The 18,801-nt window shown below is 40.9% G+C and overlaps 3 protein-coding genes across 4 annotated transcripts in view; 2 read left to right on the plus strand and 1 right to left on the minus strand.

The window, feature by feature from the left end:
* LOC106611059 (apoptosis-resistant E3 ubiquitin protein ligase 1) overlaps positions 1–257 on the minus strand; it is a 31,601-nt gene extending 31,344 nt beyond the window's left edge. The window contains exon 1 of one of the 2 annotated variants that reach the window (XM_014210909.2): positions 174–257. The gene's annotated coding sequence lies outside the window, so the exon portion shown is untranslated. The remainder of the gene's footprint in view (positions 1–173) is intronic. The other variant, XM_014210910.2, reaches the window with a different exon arrangement.
* LOC106611060 (rRNA-processing protein FCF1 homolog) lies at positions 198–6,571 on the plus strand. Its single transcript, XM_014210911.2, has 8 exons — positions 198–319; positions 595–659; positions 968–1,039; positions 1,174–1,322; positions 1,410–1,482; positions 1,794–1,881; positions 5,547–5,641; positions 6,268–6,571. Exons 1-8 carry the CDS (start codon positions 317–319, stop codon positions 6,314–6,316), a joined length of 594 nt encoding a protein of 197 aa, XP_014066386.1. The 5' UTR covers positions 198–316; the 3' UTR covers positions 6,317–6,571.
* Positions 6,572–6,930: 359 nt separating this feature from the next.
* LOC106611058 (tubulinyl-Tyr carboxypeptidase 1) lies at positions 6,931–15,332 on the plus strand. The gene is made up of 7 exons (XM_014210908.2): positions 6,931–8,071; positions 10,550–10,638; positions 11,372–11,428; positions 12,069–12,143; positions 12,558–12,939; positions 14,530–14,639; positions 14,897–15,332. Exons 1-7 carry the CDS (start codon positions 7,844–7,846, stop codon positions 14,967–14,969), a joined length of 1,014 nt encoding a protein of 337 aa, XP_014066383.1. The 5' UTR covers positions 6,931–7,843; the 3' UTR covers positions 14,970–15,332.
* Positions 15,333–18,801: the final 3,469 nt, after the last annotated feature.

The raw sequence follows: 18,801 nt of genomic DNA on the forward strand, positions 1-18,801 counted from the left end.
GACATTAACCGTCAATGTCAACGCAAAATAGCAATGATGGTATTCCAAAGCCAAATTCAGTGTTTCAAAACAAATGTGATAATCTACCCCTCACGCAGAGCTACGCCAACTTTTAATTTAAATACATTACATAGCTAATACAACGTTCATTTCAACAATAACACTTATCATACCTTGCGTGTATTTATCATATTTAGCTAGCCAGCAGCAATCGGAAGTCAAAATGTGCAAGGCAGCAAACGTCTATTGTTGATGACGTACAAACACAGTTACACGAGGGCTATACTACCACAAGTCCGCTGTTGGATAGCAAATCATGGTAAAATCGTACTTTCACTTATCATATTATAATGACATGATACAATGTATACAGTGGTTGTTGATTTAGCTGTTTTAATGATTGAACATGTGTTTCAGTAGTTGTTGATGGGAGTTTGTATGCTTTGTGTTGCTCTGCTCCTACTAACTAACGAACGTTAACTTGCTAACCATGAGCTAACCTAACGTGAATTTCTCGATTAACCGTAGCTAGCTAGTAGTTTACGTTATTTATTTTTTTATTCTGACTGTATTATTCCAATATGTGTATTTCAGGGGAAACGGAAGACTAAAAAGTTTGCTTCAATGAAGAGAATGATAAGTTTGAAAGATCAGAGAATGTGAGTTGCTAGCTAGCAAGCTTAAGTTACTACCGCCGGTAAACACGAATGTCTATGGTACTTTCTGCACAGGATCATAACACACACCATTTAGCGAGCTAACGTTAGTTGACTAACAAACCATGCCAACGTTGTATATGCTAATTGTCAAGCTAACAAATTGGCATGGATTGTCAGAAATAACTAGCTAGCCAGTTTGCTTACTAATTGTTCACACATGCCTTTCTTTACTTTGAATAAGACATAGCTAACTTATTTATCATGATCTCTCCAGTTTGAATTTCTATGGTAATGACTGTTTTCTTTAGAAAAGAGAAAGACCGCACCAAAGTACAGGTGAAAAAAAAGAACGATCCTTCAGAAATAAAGGAAAAAGACGTGTAAGTACATCTGAGTAAACAAATATAAATGTACCAATAGTTCTTAACTGATATCCAATATATTGTGAACACATGATTGATTATAAGTTGATACCTTCTTACTGTGTGTTCACACATTCCTTTCCTACCTGCAGGCCAAAATATCCATCATGCCTGTTCTTCCAGTACAACACTCAGCTTGGTCCCCCTTATCACATCCTGGTCGACACCAATTTCATCAACTTCTCCATCAAGGCTAAACTCGACATAGTTCAGTCAATGATGGACTGCCTGTACGCCAAATGTGAGTATCTGGAAAAGTTTATTCAGCTGGAACTCAATTAATGTAACCCTATTAGGCAATAACTGTATCTTTTAAATTATCATCAAGGTATCCCGTGCATCACAGACTGTGTAATGGCTGAGATAGAGAAACTGGGGATGAAGTATCGAGTTGCTCTAAGGTAACTAACCTGTTGTGAAGACCAACACCCAGGTACATCTAGACATTCAGACATAAACACATGATCAGAGCACAGGAGGTTGGTGGCACCTTAATTGGGGAGGACGTGGTAATGGCTGGAGCGGAATAGGTGGAACAGTATCAACAACATAAAACACATAGTTTCCATGTGTTTGATGCCATTCCATTTGCTCTGTTCCAGCCATTATTACGAGCTGTCCTCCCCTCAGCAACTTCCACTGGTTTAGAGGGTTATTATCGATGTTCCATAGGGGAAGTATTTGACAGATAAATATTTGTCTTTTTCTGTAGGATAGCCAAGGATCCTCGGTTCGAACGACTGCCATGCACCCACAAAGGAACTTACGCTGATGACTGTTTAGTTCAAAGGGTAACACAGGTAATGTAGTTTAATGTACTAAATTGACTATATTATACTGATCAAAAATATAAACGCAACATGTAAAGTGTTGGTCGCATGTTTCATAAGCTGAAATAAAAGTTCCATATGCGCAAAAAAAACGTATTTCTCTCAAATTGTGTGCACAAATTTGTTTACATACTTGTTAGTGAGCCTTAATTCTTTTCCAAGGTAATCCATTCACCTCACAGGTGTGGCTTATTAAAAAGATGATTAAACAGAATGATCATTACACAGATTCAGCTTGTGCTGGGGACAATAAAAGGCCACTCTAAAATGTGTAGTTTTGTCACACAATGCCACAGATGTCTCATGTTTTGAGGGAGCATACAATTGGCATGCTGACTGCATGAATGTCCACAGAGTTTGCACAAGGTGCTTAAAGTACTTGAATTTGCCACACAAATTCAAGTACTGCAGTACCTTAAATCTGACATTTTTGAAGTTGGTCCTTGAATTAAAATGAGAGGAGAACAGAAAAGGATCAAATTTGAAAAATATTAGAAAAATGTATTGGTCTTGCAAATTTAATTCCCAGGCAGACTACTGAGTTTTCTTTCTTGTTTCGCTCTCTGGTTTCCAGGCAAGCTCACTCATTTCACCCACACTGCCACTCAGCTAGGCAGGTACAGAACTGACTGATTAGGCGCCTCCAAAGGTACATTGATAGCTAAAATGCCGGGCAAATGTAGATTCAATCCTGCATGGCAAAATATTTGTTTTGCCAGACCTAACCAGGGAGCAATGATTCATGTATGCTTGTTATGTTCCCCTGGTTATCAAACACATGAATAACTTGTTTCTCTTCAAATGGGTATAGAATCCAAAAATGCAGTCAACTAAGGGCCTTTTACACTTTCAGTATTCACTTTCATGGCGTGTGTTGGGACAGCCTGTGGGACCTCAAATTTAGGGAAATATAAAGACAATTTTAATATTATTGCCATGTAAACTAAAATATAAATGCAACAATTTCAAAGATTTTATTGAAATAGTTTATATAAGGAAATCATTCATCATCAGTACTGACTTACCACTCATGCATGTACTGACAAGTTATGTTTATGGTTGTGATGTATAGTAAGTTATGGAGATATACTGCCATCTGGTGGTGACTAGAAACAATTGCATAATAGGAACTATTACAAATTGATTGTATTTTATTTTTGTATTTCACCTTTATTTAACCAGGTAGGCTAGTTGAGAACAAGTTCTCATTTACAACTGCGACCTGGCCAAGATAAAGCAAAGCAGTGCGACAAAAACAACAACACAGAGTTACACGTGGGATAAACAAACGTACAGTCAATAACACAATAGAAAAATGTACAGTGTGTGCAAATTCCAGTCATTGGAAGCAGAGAACTGGAAAGAAAGGTGGCCAAAGTAGGTGTTGGCTTTGGGGATGACCAGTGAAATATACCTGCTGGAGTGCGTGCTATGGGTGGGTGTTGCTATGGTGACCAGTGAGCTGAGATAAGGCAGTGCTTTACCTAGCAAAGACTTATAGATGACCTGGAGCCAGTGGGTTTGACGACGAATATGTAGTGAGGGCCAGCCAACGAGAGCATACAGGTCGCAGTGGTGGGTAGTATATTGGGCTTTGGTGACAAAACGGATGGCACTGTGATAGACTAAATCCAATTTGCTGAGTAGAGTGTTGGAGGCTATTTTGTAAATGACATTGCCAACGATCGGTAGGATAGTCAGTTTTACGAGGGTATGTTTGGCAGCATGAGTGAAGGAGGCTTTGTTGCGAAATAGGAAGCCAATTTAATTTTGGATTGGAGATGCTTAATGTGAGTCTGGAAGGAGAGTTTACAGTCTAACCAGACACCTAGGTATTTTGAAGTTGTCCACATGTTCTAAGTCAGAACCATCCAGAGTAGTGATGCTAGTCGTGCGGGCAGCGATCGGTTGAAGAGCATGCATTTAGTTTTATTAGCATTTAAGAGCAGTTCAAGGCCACGGAAGGAGTGTTGTATGGCGTTTAAGCTCGTTTGGAGGTTTGTTAACACAGTGTCCAAAGAAAGGCCAGATGTATACAGAATGGTGACGTCTACGTAGACGTGGATCAGAGAATCACCTGCAGAAAGAGCGACATCGTTGATATATACAGAGAAAAGAGTCGGCCCGAGAATTGAAGCCTGTGGCACCCCCATAGAGACTGCCAGAGGTCCGGACAACAGGCCCTCCGATTTGACACACTGAACTCTATCAGAGAAGTAGTTGGTGAACCAGGCGAGGCAGTCATTTGAGGAACCAAGGCTGTTGAGTCTGCCGATAAGAATGCGGTGATTGACAGAGTCGAAAGCCTTGGCCAGGTCGATGAAGACGGCGGCACAGTACTGTCTTTTATCGATGGCGGTTATGATATTATTTAGGACCTTGAGCGTGGCTGAGGTGCACCCATGACCAGCTCGGAAGCCAGATTGCATAGTGGAGAAGGTACGGTGGGATTAGAAATGGTTGGTGTCTCTCCCTTTGAAGAGGGGGATGGTCCTTGAAAATAAATATTAGTGCTTGAAAAAGTACTAAATCCTTGAATTTGACTTGCCACTGTCTGTTCAAATCCTGTGTCCACCAGAGCTGTTACCAGAATTTAATATTCATTTCTCTACCATAAGCTGCTTCCAATGTCAGTTTAGATAATTTGGCAGTACGTCCAACTGGCCTCACAACCACAGACCACGTGTAACCACGCCAGCCCAGGACCTCCATATCCAGCTTCTTCACCTGCAGGATCGTCAGTGACCAGCTATCCGGACAGCTGATGAAACTGGCTTTGCACAACCAAAGTATTTCTGCACAAACTGTCAGAACTTCTCATGGAAGCTCATCTGCATGCTCGTCGTCCTCACCAGTGTCTTGACCTGACTGCAGTTCGGCGTTGTAACCCACTTCAGTTTCAACTGTTCCGGGCAGATGGCAGACAGTGTATGGCGTCATGTGGGTGAGCGGTTTGCTGATGTCAATGTTGTGAACAGAGTGCCCCATAAAATTGCATTTTATCAATGGCAATTTTAATGCACAAAGATACTGTGACGAGATCCTGAGGCCCATTGTCATGCCATTCATCCGCCGCCATCACCACATGTTTCAGCATGATAATGCACAGCCCCATGTCGCGAGGATCTGTACACAATTCCTGGAAACTGAATGTCCTGCATACTCACCAGACATGTCACCCATTGAGCACGTTTGGGATGCTTGGATCGACGTGTACGACAGCGTGTTACAGTTCCCGCCAATATCCAGCAACTTCACACAGCCATTGAAGAGGAGTGGGACAACATTCCACAGGCCACAATCAACAGCCTGATTTGCATGAGGCAAATTGTGGTTACACCAGATACTGACTGTATTTTCTTGTCCACGCCCCTCCTTTTTTTTTTTAAAGGTATCTGTGACCAACAGATGCATATGTGTATTCCCTGTCATGTGAATTCCATAGATTAGGGCCTAATTTATTTATTTCAATGGACTGATTTCCATATATGAACTGTAACTCAGTAAAATCTATGAAATTGGTCCATGTTGCGTTTTATATTTTTGTTCTGTGTATATTAGGTGAACCCTCTAGTTATTAGAACACTGGTTTTATACCAGAGAAGAGCATCAATTAAATTGTGTGTCTTTCACAGCACAAGTGCTACATCCTGGCAACTGTGGACAGAGACCTGAAGAGAAGAATCAGAAAGATCCCAGGAGTACCCATCATGTACATCTCCAACCATAGGTCAGAATTAACATCAATTACTAGTGTTCAATGGTTCATTGAACACCAGTAAAGGCTCATTAGGAACACCTTTCTAATATTGAGCCCCAATGCCCTTTGCCCTCAGAACAGCCTTAATTCGTCGGGACATGGACTCTACAAGGTGTCGAAAGCATTCCACAGGGATGCTGGCCCATGTTTGATGTGGGAAGCATTGGCTTTATGTCCTTTGGGTGGTGAAGCATTCTTGATACACACAGGAAACTGTTGAGTGTGAAAAACCCAGCAGCGTTGCAGTTTTTGACACAAACCGGTGCGCCTGGCACCTACTACTATACCCTGTTCCAAGGCACTTAAATATTTTCTTGCCCATTCACCCTCTGAATGACACACACACACACAATCCATGTCTCAAGGCTTAAAAATCCTTCTTTAACCTGTCTCCTCCCCTTCATCTACACTGATTTGAACTGGATGTATCAAGTGACCAATAAGGGATCACAGCGTTCACCTGGATTCACCTGTTCATGGAAAGAGCAGGTGTTCTTAATGTTTTGTATACTCAGTGTATGGCAGTAAAATGTATAGCAAGATAAAATACCTTATACCATGATCTTTAAACCATGTCTAACAATATTTCTTCACAGGTTCAACATTGAAAGAATGCCTGATGATTATGGTGCTCCAAGATTTTAACATTCAATGGATGGACATAGAATTTAAATTCCAGTTGGACTGTGGCTTCTGTCGAGGAGGACTTGATTTGTTTACCTGCTTATTGTATATTATCAAAGGAGTTGAACTTGAGTTCATGCTGTTTTTTTTGGTTTTTTTGTGAAAAAGGTTATGACAGAATATTTTTTGCAAGCTTAGTCCTGCTGTGTTTTTCTTACCAATCCAAACCTAATTTCTGTCCCATAAAAGTGCAATAAATTAATTGAAGAAGTAAAATGTCTCCAGTTTTTCTACTATAGTGTGAAGATGTAGGCTATCCTTAGTCCTAGAGCTTTGATAACTTGGAGAATGCATTTATTATACAGTAAGCCCTTGAGCTTTGCTGCATGTAAAGTATCCAAGAATGATGCCAATACAATCTATTTGCTGTTAAATGTTTATATAATAGCTGCCCACTGTGCTGGCATGATATCAAGTATAATGCAAGCCATTGCAGTTCACAGTATATTTATCAATAGACTAATGTATTTTCCGCTCATCATTTGTAATAGAGGAGTAATTTAGTTTGGCTGACGCCACCCACAGTAGACGAAATGCATGTCGTGGAAGATGTAATCCGTCAGATAGAGCATGCGCAGCTGCTGGGTTCTGGGAGTGTCTGAGCGGCGCAATATTGTAGCAGGCATGAGATCAGCACTCGCTACTGTGAAGCCATGGGCGTTCAAACTGGACAATGACTTGGACTGACAAGAAGAATATGATGTCAAATGGACTAGACTGAAATGCGCCAACGGCTAAGCAGAGTGTCGAGGAAATGTCCAATCGAATCTTTCCCGGCGTTTTGGATATAGACGGAATCACCGCTCTGGGATAACGGTGCCGGGTATTAGTGATTTGTAATACAGTAGTTTGTTGTGGCCTACCCTGTTGGAAGACTGCTATTTTTCCCGTTATGTTGTAGGCATTGTGTGTATTCATTATTTCCAAGGTGCTGAATTTATCCTCAATGTTGTAGGCCTAGTATAATGTGTTTAATGTTGGCTGCCAATTCACGCCTTTTCTAGTTTTGATAATTATTGTGTAGTTTCAGTATTTCAGTGATTTACTTGACTTAATCTGCATCTTATAGGTCATTGTGATTTTTCTAAAGTGCCAATAACAATATTGATCAGAGAGTGATTTGACTATTGATGTAGCAAAAAGTCCCTTGAATCTCTGATTTTGGAAGCATTTGTTAATGTTTTTGAAGTTGAACTCATCTGACAACTTAAGTGGACAATTGTACCAACATATGGAACATATTCTTTTCAAATCCGTGTGCCCTTTTGTTCATGAGAGGCACAGTATTTGAATTTGGAGACTAATAGGCTACAGCCTGCAGTTTTGCAAAGTCCTACATATCCAGCGTGTCATGAATTGCTCATGTTTCTCACCTGCTGTGGGAGTGTTACTTGCTGAGAAACTGCAATCAGATTGACAGTTAAAGGGCGAGGCTGTAAGCCATTTGTGCCAGCCAGGTTCCAGGACTGGGGTCTGTTGTGTGGCGGGATGCTGAGGACCACAGTGGGGTGTGTGGGGGTGGATGAGAGAGATGAGGAGCAGGAGGATGAAGGTGAAGAGGACTTGCGGGATGGAGGTGTGCCCTTCTTTGTGAACAGGGGAGGCCTACCGGTGGATGAGGAGACTTGGGAGCAGATGTGGAGGCATGTGGCCCGGATTCACCCTAATGGTGAGGCCATAGGGAAACGCATCCGGGGAGCCAGTGATCTGCCCAAGGTAGGATGAAGGTGAAGTCCTGACCTAGCTAGACACCCTGCCTGACTGTTGAGAACTCTACAGGCTGCACTCATACGCAGTCTTTATCAATACCCCCCCCCCCCCCCCCCAGAAGTATAGGCCTAGACACTGTTCCAGTGATATGCACACCAGTCACATTTATTTAAAGTAAACCATCATTCAAGATTGAGATAAGCATACAGTAAACTGTTCAGGAGGATATATTTTCCAATAGCGTGGGCTTAGTATATTATGCTACATGAACTTTATCTAATTCACACTTACTGACAATAGAGTGAAGATAGCTGATTATGCAGAATGATGGTAACTGAGGGATTCAGTTACGACCCTTCTAAATGTACACCAGTCATTTAAACGCTACATATTCTGGAGGAGCACTTCTCACCTTTCTGTCATGCAACATACAGGCATGCAGAATCCAGTTGAGCTGTCCATGCCTTTTCCTCACCTGGATATAATACATTCAGTAAATTAACCATATGAATGCAATGTTAATTGATTATACAGTGCATTTGGAAAATATTCAGACCCCTTCCCTTTTTCCACATTTTGTTACATTACAGCCTTATTCTAAAATTGATTAAATAAAAACATTTCCTCATCAAGCTACACACAATATCCCATAATGACTAAGCCTTTTTTTTTTTACATTTTAGAAAATGTATTAAAAATAAAAACCGAAATACCTTATTTACATCAATATTCAGACCCTTTTCTATGAGACACAAAATTGAGCTCAGGTGCATCCTGTTTCCATTGATCATCCTTGAGATGTTTCTACAACTTGATTGGAGTCTACCTGTGGTAAATTCAATTGATTGGACATGATTTGGAAAGGCAGTGCATGTCAGAGCAAAAACCAAGCCATGAGGTCAAAGGAATTGTCTGTCAAGATCCGAGACAGGATTGTGTCAGGGAGGTGATCAAGAACCCGATGGTCACTCTGACAGAGTTCCACTGTGGAGATGGGAGAACCTTCCAGAAGGACAACCATCTCTGCAGCACTCCACCAATCAGGCCTTTATGGTAGTGTGGCCAGACGGAAGCCACTCCTCAGTAAAATACACAACAGCCTGCTTGGACTTTGCCAAAAGGCACCTAAAGGACTCTCAGACCATGAGAAACAAGATTGAACTCCTTGGCCTGAATGCCAAGCATCACATCTGGAGGAAACCTGGCACCATCCCTACAGTGAAGCATGGTGGTGGCAGCATCATGCTGATGGGGATGTGTTTCAGGGACTGGGAGACTAGTCAGGATCGAGGGAAAGATGAATGGAGCAAAGTACAAAGAGATCCTTGATGAAAAACTGCTCCAGAGTGCTCAGGACCTCAAACTGGGGTGAAGTTTCACCTTCCAAAAGGACAATGACCCTAAGCACACAGCCAAGACAATGCTGGAATGGCATTGGGACAAGTCTCTGAATGTCCTTGACTGGCCCAGCCAGAGCCCGGACTTGGACCCAATCGAACATCTCTGGAGAGACCTGACAAAAGATGTGCATCTACGCTCCCCATCCAACCTGACAGAGCTTGAGAGGATCTGCAAAGAAGAATGGGAGAAACTCCCCAAGTACAGGTGTGTCAAACTTGTAGCGTCATACCCAAGAAGACGCGAGGCTGTAATCGCTTTAACAAAGTACTAAGTAAAGGGTCTGAATACTTATGTAGATGTAATATTTCAGTTTTTTATTCTAAAAACCTGTTTTTGCTTTGTCATTATGGGGTATTGTGTGTAGATTGACAATTAAAAAAAACGATTTAATCCATTTTAGAATAAGCCTGTAATGTAACAAAATGTAGAAAAAGTCAAGGGGTCTGAATACTTTCCGAAGGCACTCTATGCTTGAAGACCTCCACTGACTATTGTCAATGATGGGTTGTTTGTTTTCGTTAAGTATACTAAGTGTGTCTCCGACTGCACATTCCAGTTAGGAATTTCATTATACAAAATTACATTATTTTCGGACCAAAACCAAGTGGATAAAGCTGTCAAAATACACAACATTACAGACCACGCAGATAAACATGCCACTAGATTTACTAATGCTGTTTGGTCCAGAAGAGGATAAATGCTCCCTCTGTGCTTATGAGGAATTCCATCACATATTCAATTAATGTACGCATTTTCAGACATTTTACCCGACACTCCTATCCAGAACGACTTACAGGCTCAATTAGGGTTACATGCCTTGCTCAAGGGCACATCAACAGATGTTTCACCTAGTTGGCTTGGGGATTTGAACCAGCAACCTTTCAGTTACTGGCCCAACGCACTTAACCGTTAGGCTACCTGCCACCCATAGACTCACTATATGGAACAATTAAGATAATGATCATGGGTTAAAAGTAAAAAAACATGGTTGTTAGGTTAAACAAGTGGACATTCTCCAGCTCTGTAAATATAGGGATTGTGTTATACTAACGCCTCTGGTTGTGCTCTGCCTCTCCCCCATAGATTCCAACACTGAGTGTGCCTACATACCAGCCAACCACCAGTATCCCACAGCGCCTGGAAGCCATACAGAAATACATCAGGGACTTGCAGTATCCTTTGCCTGGAATGGTAGAACTGCTTGTCACTATTGCCAAGCTCTGAACCAATGATAGCCCAGGTAGCCTAGATAAAGCTATGACTATTCATTGACCTCAAGGTGCAGTTGTTGGTTATGGTCAGTTTTTATGATTGACAGGTTGGGCTGAACAGTCTAGGACATATCCAGATATGTCAACAAAATATGCAGTAGGTTGATCAAACATGAATGTGTAAAAATTCTAAATTCCATGCATGATGCAAGCACATTATGCTCTGGGTTGGAATTCAAGATAGCTCTTCTGAAATATGTGTTAGCCATGCACTGTATTATGTATTGCTTTAAGCTTCATACATCATTTATAGACATAGGCACAAGCTGATTCCATGCTATTGGAAACTGGGCCACACACAGTTGATGTACTGAAGAAGTATTATGGTGATGACTGACCAGTAAAAATAGTTCATATGTACTTCATACTTGTTTGACTCTGTCTTTTTAGGACAATATCAATGTATGTCACAACATCTCAGAATGTAGGCCATGTTTAGGCTATAATCTATTTTAAGCATAAACATTAGCACCTCTCAGCTCAAGAAGCTCATCGATAATTCACAAACGAGGAACTATGAATATCAGAAAGCACTTAACATGGTTTTATTCCCGATGAGAATACGTTTAGTTGTGTTTGAACAGTTCCATGTTTCACTCCCTCTGCATTCTATGTACTTAACAATATCCTGCAGGTACAATCACACAGGAACACAGTTTTTTGAAATCAAGAAGAGCAGGCCTCTTACTGCGTAAGCACAGTTTCTTCTATCCAATTTCTGTTTCCTAACGTTTCGTTTTAGCTTAGCTCTTTGATGATCCTAAGTGTTTGTAAATGTCAGACAGTGTAAGTGACATGACTGTTGTCTGCCAGAGAGAATCTCAGGGTTTGGCGAAATAGCTTTTCCTGGAGCTGCAGAGAGGCCAGAGAGGCAGCAAACAGAAGAAGCAGCTGAGGATGTTTCCCAATTGCATTGTAATTGTGCTGATCATGACAGAAGCTGAAGGAATCTGGATCAGCTGTATGTCTGTTGCACCCCAGGGCTGAGGGAACAGGAACTGTTATCATAGCCTAGTAGGATCTGTTTCCCGGGCAGGAGCTTCTAGTACATTTTTCTTGCTCATCCACTCAGTTTGTGACATTTAGCACCAGGCGATTTTATTTCAATGTTTCTCAAAATGCCAGTTTTCTAAGCTTCGAGATCTTTTTAGTAATCAATAATTTCGCCTAAAGGAGGTAATCATTTTCTCTTTGCATGCATACAAATGTCCTGTAATATGTGCAAATGTCCTTCAGGCCATTTAGAATCCATGTTTAGAATTGCTACCTTTAGTGTAGACTATTTTGTTGCCTTGCCTTCGGGTGTATTCTAACCCTCATATTCTGTGTAGGTTGATGGACATCGCCAAGGAGATGACCCGGGAGTCACTACCAATCAAGTGTCTGGAGGCAGTGATCCTTGGAATGTATCCTTTCCTTTAATTAGCTTAGGTCATGGGTCACACCGACAGCACGTGGAAATTGTAATGAGTTTCTTATGCCCGTGTTTTTACCTGCACATCTTGTTTTCCAACTGAGTGTTTATGGGAAACTAAAAATAACCCAGAGTGATGCCCCAAACAGTGTGGTAACAGGGATTTAGATAAGACACAGCTTTATGGGCACAACCAGGGCATCCAAGTATTATGAGATTAGAACTGACTTGTGTGCTTACAGTCTGAGACTACTGTATGCGACTAATGTATTCTTGTTTGAAAAACAGATAATTGGAGCTTCAAAACTGTTGTCTATGTTACCCATTAAAGGAGCACTCCAGTGTGAGCATACAACCAGGTAAGTTATAATAGGGGTTTCCATTTCCTTGACCTTGCCTGTCCCAGTTACCTCAGCAACAGCATGCCAGGTGTGGAGCGCTTCCCCCTCAGCTTTAAGACGCAGTTCTCAGGGAACCAGTTTTGCCACATCGTGCTGGGGATGCACAGCGGTGGCCGCTTCGGAGCACTGGGCATCAGCCGACGGGAGGACCTCATGTTCAAACCCCTGGAGTTCCGCACGCTTGCTGACCTGGTGCAGGAGTTTGAGGGGGCCTACAGGGGCTACTGGCACACCTTGAGGAAGGTGAAGATTGGTCAGTATGTGTCCCATGACCCCCACAGTGTGGAACAGATAGACTGGAAACACTCCATAATAGACGTGGACAAACTGACCAAGGAGGAGCTGAGGAGAGAGCTGGAGAGACACACCCGGGACATGAGGCTGAAGGTACGGGACCAGGGATACAGAGATTATCTGTTAAAGAGTGTAGGAATGGGATATGATGGGATCTACAGCACTAAAGCAGGACATGTTTACACATCCAGGAAGGATCCTGGGGACTGAGATGGAAAATGTCCATGACCCAAACAAGTCAGCTTCCTTATTAGAGAATTCTAGTGATTGCATTAGATCCAGCCAGTGGTGGAAAAAGTACCCAACTGTCATACTTGAGTAGAAGTAAAGATACCGTTATAGAAAATGACTCAAGTAAAAGTCACCCAGTAAAATACTACTAGAGTAAAAGTCTAAAAGTATTTGGTTTTAAATATACTTAAGTATCAAAAGTTAATGTAACAGCTAAAATATACTTAAGTATCAGAAGTAAAAGTATAAATAATTTCAAATATCTTATATTATGCAAACCAGACGGCACCATTTTCTTGTTTTTTAAATTTACTGATAGCCAGGGGCACGCTCCAACACATAATTTACAAACAAAGCATGTGTTTAGTCCACCAGATCAGAGGCAGTAGGGATGACCAGGGATGTTTTCTTGATAAGTGTGTGAATTAGACAAATTTCCTGTCCTGCTAAACAAATACAAAATGTAACGAGTACTTTTGGGTGTCAGGGAAAATGTATAGAGCAAAAAGTACATCATTTTCTTTAGGAATGTAGTGAAGTAAAAGTTGTCAAATATAAATAGTCAAGTCCAGATATATACTGTAAATAAAAAAAACTACTTAAGTAGTACTTCAAAGTATTTTTACTTAAGTACTTTACACCACTGGATCCAACTGGGACTGAATTAGTCTGCAGCCTATCACTGTACCAGCACTGAATTTAGATTAGTGTCAAATTAAATTGGGATGCATGTAAGCTACATTAGATCTGAATCTATGTGAGGGGGAAGCACAAGGGGCTCGTTGAATGTGAATCCATCCTGAGCAGATGGAAAGCCCTTAATCACTGAGTTTCTGACCTCCTTTTGACCCATCATGCATGATGATATGGAGTTGACCTGCCAATTCAGGAGCTATCATCCTCAAATGATGACCTCTCATGGGCTATCATCCCAAACAGTAATGAAAGGAGCGTTAACGCAGGGGCCTGTGATTAATAATAACTAATGTGATGGCATTTCTCTGCTCCGTTGTGTGTCACGCATGGCTGCCTCAATCAAGCAATGGCTGCTCTTTTATAGTGACCCAATGGGCCGTACTCACAATCACATTAAAGATGGGGACGATTTTACCGTCGTCATCGTCAAAACTGTGCCTCCTTTAGCACATTAGGGCCTCTCATTGAGGTGCTCACCTTAGTACTACTCTAAGTAATTGAAAGCTGATGATCGGAGTGTGTGTGTGCGTATCTATGCGCATGTGTTTGGAACAGTTTCCTTCCTCCTCCCTACTCTGCATAAATGGTGTGCTGAATTTTAAAAGACATAAACGTTTAGTAATTGGAGAACTGCACTTCTCCTTAGTCTACACAGTGGATATGACCAGAACTCAACTTGAAAGCATTTGTACCTCTCGTTTGTGTTGCCCCTTGTTGTTACTGTGAGGTAAACAGAACTGTGTGATTGTCTTTCAGATTGGGAAGGCTGCGCCCCCTTCACCCACCAAAGACAGGAAGAGTAACATGGGCTCGCCCCTCCGTAACCCAGGCAGCCCCATGCGCAGGAACAGCCGCATCGAGAGACGGTAAGGCTGATTGTGCACTATAGTCAGATATCAGGAGCTGCTTAGTCTCACTATAGTCTCTCTGACAGCACAGTAAATACTCATTAGGTCAATAAACAAGATGCTAGCTGTAGTGGAGATAGCCCTGCACTGATCTGAACAAGCACCAGAGGCTACATGTCCTATGATGGCTTAGTTCAAGAGGAATCTCTGAACAGTAATCTCTCAGTTTTAATCTGTGTCATGAAAAATCATATATATTTTTTGGGTGTTTACAGTCCATCTGGAGAGAAGAAAGTTCTTGATCCGAAGCAACCTCCAGACATGAATGGATATCAGATTCGAGTGTGAGGAGGATTTCACTTCATAAAATCATCCTGCAAAACAAGATCTTAGAATGGTAGGGTTCTGTCTGATAAAAGGTTCGTTCTGGGGAATGGGGCTTTTATGTTCAGTTTTCCAAATAGGTTTGTACTCTGTAAGCAATTTATTTTGGGTATTTTGCATTCAACAAACGTGAGGTATACTGTACAGAGCATGGCCATGTCAATAACTGATTATTGACTAAATGTACAGTCAAAAGTTTGGACACCTACTCATTCAAGGGTTTTTCTTTATTTTTATTATTTTCTACATTGTAGAATTATAGTGAAGACATCAAAACTATGAAATAACACATATGGAATCATGTAGTATCCAACCACCGTGTTGTTGTGAGACGCAGAGTAGGTGAACGGATGACCTCCGCATGTGTGGTTCTCACCGCGAAGCATGGAGGAGGTGTGATGGTGCTTTGCTAGAGACACTGTCAGTGATTTATTTAGAATTCAAGGCACGCTTAACCAGCATGGCTACCACAGCATTCTGCAGCGATACGCCATCCCATCTGGTTTCCACTGAGTGGCACTATCATTTGTTTTTCAACAAGACAATGACCAAGGAGAGTGATGGAGTGCTGCATCAGATAACCTGTCCTCCACAATCACCCAACCTCGACCCAATTGAGATGGTTTGGGATGAGTTGGACCGCAGAGTGAAGGAAAAGCAGCCAACAAGTGCTCAGCATATGTGGGAACTCCTTCAAGACTGTTGGAAAAGCATTCCTCATGAAGCTGGTTGAGAGAATGCCAAGAGTGTGCAAAGCTGTCATCAAGGCAAAGGGTGGCTACTTTGAAGAATCTCAAACATAAAATACATTTTGATTAACACTTTTTTGGTCACTACACGATTCCATGTGTTATTTCATAGTTTTGATGTCTTCACTATTATTTAACAATGTAGAAAATAGCAAAAATAAAGAAATTAGTAGGTGTGTCCAAACTTTTGACTGGTACTGTATGTTCAAAGCCTATAATTCTAAGGTCTCGCAATGCTCAGCTTTGGGGATATCAAACACTCGTTTTACACCGGGGGATATCAAACCCTTGTGTAGGATCAATTCCATAGGCCTACATATTATTATTTTGTTCTCAGTGGGGTCTCCACTTACTTTTGAGAGTTATAATACTAGAATACACAAGGTGCAATTTCAAAATGTGGTTGTGCATCAGCAGTTTTTCTCTTACGGCAGTCACTAAATGAACCCATGTTAGCAAAATATTTTTAGATTGGAAAATTAGTCTAGCGGCCAGCTATCTAAACTTCTAGTAATCCTGATCGAATTACCAACTGGGGGCCCCCCATTGATTTTGTTAGTCACTCTGACATATTAAAAACTGCAAACATTTATCTCCACCTTATGGCAAAATGTGTAGAATTGCAGGACATTGGCTGTAAAACTGCACACAAAAAAATCCCCCGGACAAAATTTGTAGAATTGTATGAAATTAGTTCTAAAATTGCTAAATCTTTTCTCCGCCCCAAACTTGTTTTAAACCTGCAACATTTTCTCTACACCCCATGGCAAAAATGTGTTTAATTGGAGGAAATGAACTAAATAAAAGTTGGCCACCCTGTTTTACACAGACAATTCTATTTAAATTAACAGGCATAACTGGCTGACCTATTCACAATATCTCGTTGAGTAATAGATGTCAAGTCCCCAGCAACTTCTTTCCAAAAACGTGGCATGGGCCATTCAGCAACTCTGTGGTTCTAGGTTGCTACCAGGCTTTTTGTAAAGCCAGAAGCTTGGTAGTGACATCGTTCTTTTATAGTCCATCCTACAATAGGATTGGTTCAGACAGCATTTAAGGAATTCCCAAAGGCTAAACAGGTATGGCTCATGTTTTTAAAGATGGGTTAATATGCAATGTTACATGTTTGGCTTAAGCTGTGTAAGGTGTAAAAATGAGTAATTAGACATATCACAGAAGAGATCCATGTTGTCAGTTATTAAGAATTGCAATCTGTCTCCATGTTGTTCTTTAAGTGTGTAAATACATTTAACCTTTTAGCTCTGCTGGACAGTAACCGCTTTTGTAGTGTAGTTTGCAATCCACTTACCTTGTGCCTTTTTATGAACATTTTAATAGACAGTGATAAAGAAAACAAGTGTTACTGGATGAATAGTTCAATTTCACTAGCAAAACATACTGTACCATCTGCTCTATCCCAAATAGCCAGTAAATTGAGTGATCTACACCTTACTCTCATATTTGTATGTTCTGCTATTGATTACACATGATTGAATATGGGGTAATTCAGCGTGCAGTAGTCTATTTAAACCTTCCAAAGCATGAGAAGTGTGATTCGTTTTAGGATAGTAAGAGAAAGCGGTCACTGTGGTCAACAGAAGTTTAGAATGTTGTGGTCACTCATGAGACAACCTCACATGCACAAAATGACTTAGTCCAATTGTGAACGATTACATTGCAGGCAATTTTTTGTTGTTGTTGCTGTCATTATTCTTGAGGAAATAGGCATTTTGAAGGCAGCAGTTGCTTTTTTTTATATTGACATGGACTGATATATTTAGTTTTTGTTCAGTATAAATAACCTTGTTCTTATTTTAACAGTATAAATAACCTTGTTCTTATTTTAACACAGCCTTAGTGTGGTTGTCTAGCTACTTTAAATATTAAACAGTTGTATTCAAGGTGCAAAGAGATTTGTTTACAATATTCTCATCTGCATTTTTATATGGCATTTAGGCCAGAGTTTCTGTAATTTTATACTAGCCTCAATTTTTATTATCACCGAGCATTCGAGAAATTGGAGTCCGCACCACATTTCTAAATATTGCCACAGACCACATTGAAATTTGTTTGGGATTCCTTCAGTCCACTTTCATTTCAATACCATAAACACAGAGGCTGTTGTCTTGTGCCAAAAGATTGTAATTGTCCTTTTATCATGTTGTAAGGCTTTCTATTGATTTAAAGTCAACTCCTCTCACTTCCCTCCGTGTGTCTGTTGTTGCTAGGATTTCTCACTCATTGACATGGCTGAGAGGTTATTAGCAAGCTTCAGCTATATTTAGAGATCTACAAAATGCAAGTGGACAAAATGTAGTTCAAATCAATGACCGATACAGTATAAATAAACTGGGTGCTAAGGACATGGAGGACAACCTACATGCCAACCAAGAGTCCAAATTGGGCACAGTGTATCCTGGACTAAAGAGTGACTTAGATTTCCTCCTTTGTCTTCAAAGAAAGCTTAATACAAATCCCATACTGAGGAACCATACAGTAAGACAATGAACAACATCTGGTTGCAGCTATACTCATTTGAATTTTCAGTATATTCTCTGTTGCCCGCTGGTACACTGTGAGACACTCAACCTAGCCCATTTTGGGCTCCAAGACATCTGTGACATAAAATCACAGCGGTTTTGATATTTCCTCTTTCATTGCAATGTGGTCTGTTTTTGTTCCTTAGTGCAAAGATGTGATGACACTGTATTAATACATTTCATCTGAAATATTGTAACCGTAAATCACCCGTATGGCTTTGTGACACTTGAAACTGAAATAAACAAGGAACTTGTATTTGACCAGATTTGTTGAAAACAAATGGTGTAACATTTGAATGATCAACCTACCTCTTTTCCCATTCATCACATGCTTTTTGGAGAGCTGCCAGTGATAGCAACCAGCATGGGTTGTACAAGTCAATTGTACTGTGTTGGCTGTGTCTACAGTGTACTGACACCCAGGGATTCTGCTGCACAAATCAATTAAGTCTGATGGAAGCCTGGCTGAATGGATAGTCTACCTGACAACACTGCAATCGGCTAACA

The sequence above is a fragment of the Salmo salar genome, chromosome ssa09 (assembly GCF_905237065.1).
Source record: "Salmo salar chromosome ssa09, Ssal_v3.1, whole genome shotgun sequence".
NCBI classification, from domain to species: domain Eukaryota; kingdom Metazoa; phylum Chordata; class Actinopteri; order Salmoniformes; family Salmonidae; genus Salmo; species Salmo salar.